Consider the following 6,000-nt stretch of genomic DNA (forward strand, 5'->3'; position numbering starts at 1 on the left):
CGTTTCGCAGAGTAAAGTTGCGGTTGCCGGGGAGACGAGCACAGCTTGTGCTGCGGCTTCAGTTGAGGAGAACAACATGATGAAATGATACTGACAGAAATACAAGCCGATGGAATAGAAAAAGTGCTTGATGTTAGTAAAGATACAAATGCTGCAGAGAGTGAAGTGTCGATAACTCCTGTAAGTCAATCCGATGATGATGATGAGGATAATGTATCGAGATCTGGAGAACGGATGTTGATAGAACCGTTTGTGAAGGAGTCTGCACTTGAGCTGGATGATTATTCATTTAAAAAAACCTGCAAAAAAGAAAGTTAAAAGAAAAACTTACAAGGAAACCAACTAAAAAAGTGGAGGGTAGGGAAAGCAGTCAAAACGAAACTGAAAGTGAAGGCGAAGTATCTGATTATAGCCTTACAGACAGCCTACCTTGTAGTGGTTTTTCCAGTAGAGTGTACACGGCACATGACATTAAGCACTTTTTAAAAGTGATAAAAAATGTCAGAAGAGTTAAAATTGAAGAGTTTTTCCCTGACATTTCCCAGTTTATAGACAAAGTTAAAGTGTTTCGGAGGGAGAATCTTTTCTCTGATCAAGAAGTATTCCGGCTAAGGAAATATGTTACCAAAATAATCAATCAGAATTAAGTGATAGCAGTCAAAATGGCTAAAGTTTTAAATTATCTTACATGAGTATGTCTTATTTTTTACTTTGCGTGTTGTCTCTCTTCCTATTCATGGGAGTGGTAAGTTTTTGGTGCAAGAGATATTAGGAAGAGAGCACACATTTTTGAAATAATGTTACAGAAAAAGATAGATTTATTTTTACAAGAGACTCATAGTGACTTGACAAATGCAGTAGAATGGGAAATGAGTTTTGATGGACTACCAGTACTCAGTCATTGTACGTCACTTAGTGGTGGTGTTGCTATTTTGTCTTCAAAAATCCTTATACCTACTCACTATGAAGTTGAAGAAGTGATCAAAGGTAGACTGCTGAAAGTCAAAGCTGTTTATGATAACAATTTTTCATTTGTATTGATTTGTGTTTATGTTCCCAGTATTGCTGCTGAGAGAATGTTATTTTTACACACTCTGTGCAAGGTGTTGGGTGGTTGTAATCCTGAAGATGTTTTGCTGTTAGGGGGAGATTTTAATTGTACTGAGCATGAGATGGACAGAAATCATGTGGAGCCACATATGCAGTCACGTAAACGGCTGGTTCAATTTTTTAAGTCTCATGATATTTTTGATATTTGGAGAAATTATTATTCATAAAGACAATATACTTGGGCACATGTTTATGTAAATCAGCTATCTTTAGCCAGATTCGATAGATTTGATGGTTTTAAACATTTAAAGATTGTGCAATTACTCCAGTTGGGTTCTCTGATCACAGTTTGCTGAAATGTGAGATGTTTTTTAATTGTGTTAAACCAAAAAGTGCTTATTGTCACATCAATAATATTTTGTTGGATGATGAACATTTTAAAGATGTTTTGAAGGCTTTTTGGGCTAATATGCAAACAACTAAATCTCATTTCCAAACCTTGCAGCAGTGGTGGGACTTGGCTAAAGTTCAAATAAAACAATTGTGTCAACAATATACTCACAACGTCACAAAAGAGAAGATTCAAGAAATAAAAGCTTGAGGATGATTTAATTAAGATGCAGGAGATATTGGAATTAACAAAAAGTAAGAATGACGCAGACTCTTTTAGAGAAAAAAAAGCTTCCTTGTCAGATTTGTTAGATTTAACAACACAAGGTGCTATTATAAGATCTCGATTCCAAAGCATTGAAGCTATGGATGCTCCTTCAAACGTTTTCTTTCATTTAGAAAAAAATAATGGACAGAATAGATACACTCATGGTCTACGTTCAGAAAAAGGTCTATTATTGAATTCCACAGATATTAGAAAGAGAGCTGTAGAATTTTACAAAGATTTGTATAAAAACAACTTGTCAAATACCCCTCTCATGAACAGTGTTTTTGACAATTTGCCCCAGGTTTCAGAGGAATTCAACAAAGTTTCAAGTGAGGCACTGACTACGGAGGAAGTAGAGAAGGCTTTTAGGAGTATGGAAAATGGGAAAACACCTGGTATTGATGGTCTCTCAGTTGAGTTTTACAAGACATTCTGGTCAGAGGTAGGTTCAGATTTGCTAGATGTACTCAATCATAGTTTATCTGAGGGACAGTTACCCAAAAGTTGTCGCAGAGCTGTTGTCACTTCACTCCCTAAAGAAGGAGATTTAAGTGAGATTAAAAACTGGAGGCCTGTAAGTCTTCTATGCAATGATTATAAAATATGATCAAAAGTTTTGGCGAATAGATTAAGAGAAGTTTTAGGTTTAATTATTCATTCAGATCAAACATACTGTGTTCCAGGCCGAAGGATCACTGATAATATCTCTTTTATAAGAGATATTCTAGATAATCCTTATATTTCTTTGGATTTTGGCTTAGTTTGGATCGATCAAGAAAAAGCATTTGATAGGGTTGATCATAATTATTTATGGAAGGTTTTGTCTGCTTTGGGTTTTAGCTCTGATTTTATATCAATGATTAAAGCTCTGTATTGTGACGTTGAGAGTATTTTAAAGATAAATGGTGACTTATTCTCTCCTTTTAAAGTGTTAAGGGGTGTCAGACAGGGGTGTGCATTATCAGGAATGCTATATACATTAGCAATAGAACCTCTTTTAAATAAATTAAGAGCTGACATGTCAGGTTTACTGATTTCAAATTGCACTGAAGCTGTTCAATTATCAGCTTATGCTGACGATGTGGTGGTATTGATTAGTAACCAAAAAGATGTGAATGTGATGTTACAAATATTAGAAGATTTTAGAAATATTTCCTCAGCAAAGGTAAACTGGCAAAAAAGTGAAGCTCAAATTGTTGGGAGTTGGTTGCAAGGTGAACCCACCTTACCAGCTGGGCTGAAGTGGAAAAGAGGAAGATTTCAATATTTGGGAATCTTTTTAGGCAATGAAAATGAAATTAAGAAAAACTTTGAAGGTGTCATTGAAAAGGTGAAAGGTCGACTTGATAAGTGGAATTTTTTACTTCCAAAGATGTCATATAAAGGACGACTTTTAGTTATTAATAATTTAGTTGCCTCTACCCTCTGGCATCGCTTAAGCTGTATAGATCCTCCAATAGAAGTTTGATCAAAAATACAGTCATGTTTAGTGGATTTCTTCTGGCATAAGCTGCACTGGATTTCCAAAAGTGTAGTATACCTTCCCAAAGAAGAAGGAGGGCTTGAACTGGTACATCTACAAAGTAGAACTGCTGCATTCAGAATCCAATTCGTACAGAGACTCTTAAGTGGTTCAGAGGATTCTAACTGGAAGAGAGTATCCTTCTCTATTTTGAGAGGGTATGATGGACTCAAGTTGGACAAAGCCGTATTTTGGCTAGACCCTCTGAAATTGAAACTGTCAAGGTTTCCTGTTTTTTACCGAAATATTTTTAAGTGTGGACTCTGTTCAAGGTTCCAAGAGAAAGAACTGTAACTTCTTTACACTGGTTGTTGCAGGAGCCTTTAATTTTAGGCTCTCGTCTGGCCTGGCCCAGTGAAATAGACTATGCTGTGATGGAAGAGAATCTTATTAACTCCGGTTTGTCAACAATTGGACGAGTTTTGAATGCAACTGCTGCTAATTTCACAAATGTGAGCACATTGACTGAGAAACTGGGGATGAGATCAATTCGTTTGGTTACCAGAGCTCTTGAAAGGTGGAAAACAACACTGGACGAAAGAGAGTTGAAATTGTTATTGGACTATTCATTGGGTATTATTAATCCAGATCAGACTGATTCATTTCCTGAAAATGGAGAATTGTGGAGGGTTCCTTTTAGAAGTGAATCATTTGAAAGTGCTGGGTTCTGATATCAGTTATAAAATTAGTGTTAAGGTTTTTAATAAGAATGTTTTAGATAAAGTTGATCCACCTTGGCGTAAAGTACTTGAGTTAAAAGAGTGTGAAAAACCTGAATGGAGAGGATTTTATAAGTCACCATTTTCTAAGAGAATTGGAGATTTACAATGGAGGTTGGTACATGGTGCTATTGCGGTGAACGCTTTTGTTTCTGTGATTGATCAAGAAGTTGATTCACTTTGTCCATTTTGTATACAAAAGGAAACAATTTTTGATGCTCTTACGCAGTGTGCTGGATTCACACCGTTATTTACGCTTGAAGTCATTTTTTCAACTGTTTGAATGAAAGTTTTTATATGTGGTTTGAAGTATTTAAAAAGCCATAAACATCAGTGTCAGTTGTTGAATTTGATTTTAGGACATGTCAAAATGGCCATTTATACTAGGAGAAAAGAACAAATTGAGCACGGCCTGTGTAATGATTGATGTGTAATATTTAGCAATTCTGTTAAATCAAGAATCTTAATAGATTTAATTATTATAAAGCCATGAATGATCCAGCAAAGTCTCATTTAATTTGGTGTCTTAAAGGGGCTTTGTGTGTAATCATTGAAGACCACCTGTGTTTTTATTTGAAAGATTTGTTTTAATGTTTAATAATTGTGTAAATGTGTAGTTGAAGGATATTGTAATACACACACTCACACACACACACACACGCACACACACGCACACACACACACACACACACACACACACACACAGCTGCTGACTGCTCCTGCAGAGGATTGTGGGTAAATCTCTCGTCAGTCTTCAGCTCAGTTTCACTGATGATCCAGGATAATAAAGCCCAAACCCAGGCCAGAGCGGCTCAGTGAATGTGGTCTGGACTGAGTGGATGAGGCTCATTGTGTCTCTATAGATGTTGTAGAAGATTAGAGTTCCTGCACTGTGATCCACAAACACTCCTATTCTCCTGCTGAGCGGAACAACTGGGAGATCAGTGTGTGTGTGATTGTGTCTGAATGAGAAACTGGAGGAAGAGCAGAACAAACTCCAGGACTGAGAATTATATCCAAAACAAGACTCAACACCTCCCTTCCTCTTGATGCTCTTATATGACACTGATATACACACAGCATCATCTCCACTGCAGTCAGTCTCCCAGTAACAGCGTCCACACACACTCTCTCTGCACAACACCTGATAAACACCATCAAATCTGTCTGGATGATCAGGATACGGCTGATCCTCTAACACACACTTCACCTCTCTGTTCTCCTCAGACAGAATGAGTTCAGTCTGTGCTGTGTTTGGATCCAGTGTGAGGAAACAGACATCTGAACACAAGAACACACACATTTACAACCACAGCTGTGTGTGTGTGTGTGTGTGCGCACGTGTGTGTGTGTGTGTGTGTTTGTGTGAGTGAGTGAGTGAGTGAGTGAGAGTGAGTGTCTGTGTGTGCGTGAAAGAGAGAGGGAGTGTGTCCATAACCACAGCTGTGCGAGTGTGTGTGTTAGTGAGAGAGAGCGTTTGCGTGTATGCGCATTTGTGTGCGTGTGTCTCTGTATGTGTGAGAGAAAGACAGAGAGTGTGTGTGTGTGTGTGTATGTACATGTTTGTGTGTGTGTGTATATATGTGTATGCATGTGTATGTGTGTGTGTGTGCGTGCGAGCGAGCATGTGTGTGTGTGTGTTTGTGTGTGTGTGTGCATGTGCGTGCGTGTGTGCATGCGTGCGATCGAGCAAGTGAGTGTGTGTGTGCATGTGTGTGTGTGTGTGTGTGCGTGCAAGCGAGTGTGTGTGTGTGTGTGTATGTGAGTACGAGCAAGCGACTTAGTGTGTGTGTGTTTGTGTGTGTCTGTACATGTGTGCGTTTGTGCGTGTGTGTGCGCGTGTGTGTGTGTGTGTGTGTGCGTGCGTGCATGCGTGCGATCGAGCAAGTGAGTGTGTGTGTGCATGTGTGTGTGTGCGTGCAAGCGAGTGTGTGTGTGTGTGTATGTGCGTGTGTGTATGTGAGTACGAGCAAGCGACTTAGTGTGTGTGTGTTTGTGTGTGTCTGTACATGTGTGCGTTTGTGTGTGTGTGCGTGTAAGTGCATGAGTGT

At 38.6% G+C, this 6,000-nt stretch overlaps 1 protein-coding gene across 1 annotated transcript; it reads right to left on the reverse strand.

The window, feature by feature from the left end:
* Window positions 1-4,477: 4,477 nt before the first annotated feature.
* Window positions 4,478-5,263, reverse strand: LOC130222837 (tripartite motif-containing protein 16-like). Its single transcript, XM_056455406.1, has one exon. The coding sequence runs from the start codon at window positions 5,250-5,252 to the stop codon at window positions 4,704-4,706; it is 549 nt and encodes a 182-aa protein (XP_056311381.1). The 5' UTR covers window positions 5,253-5,263; the 3' UTR covers window positions 4,478-4,703.
* Between the last annotated feature and the right edge of the window lie 737 nt (window positions 5,264-6,000).

The sequence above is a fragment of the Danio aesculapii genome, chromosome 4 (genome assembly GCF_903798145.1).
Source record: "Danio aesculapii chromosome 4, fDanAes4.1, whole genome shotgun sequence".
NCBI lineage: Eukaryota > Metazoa > Chordata > Actinopteri > Cypriniformes > Danionidae > Danio > Danio aesculapii.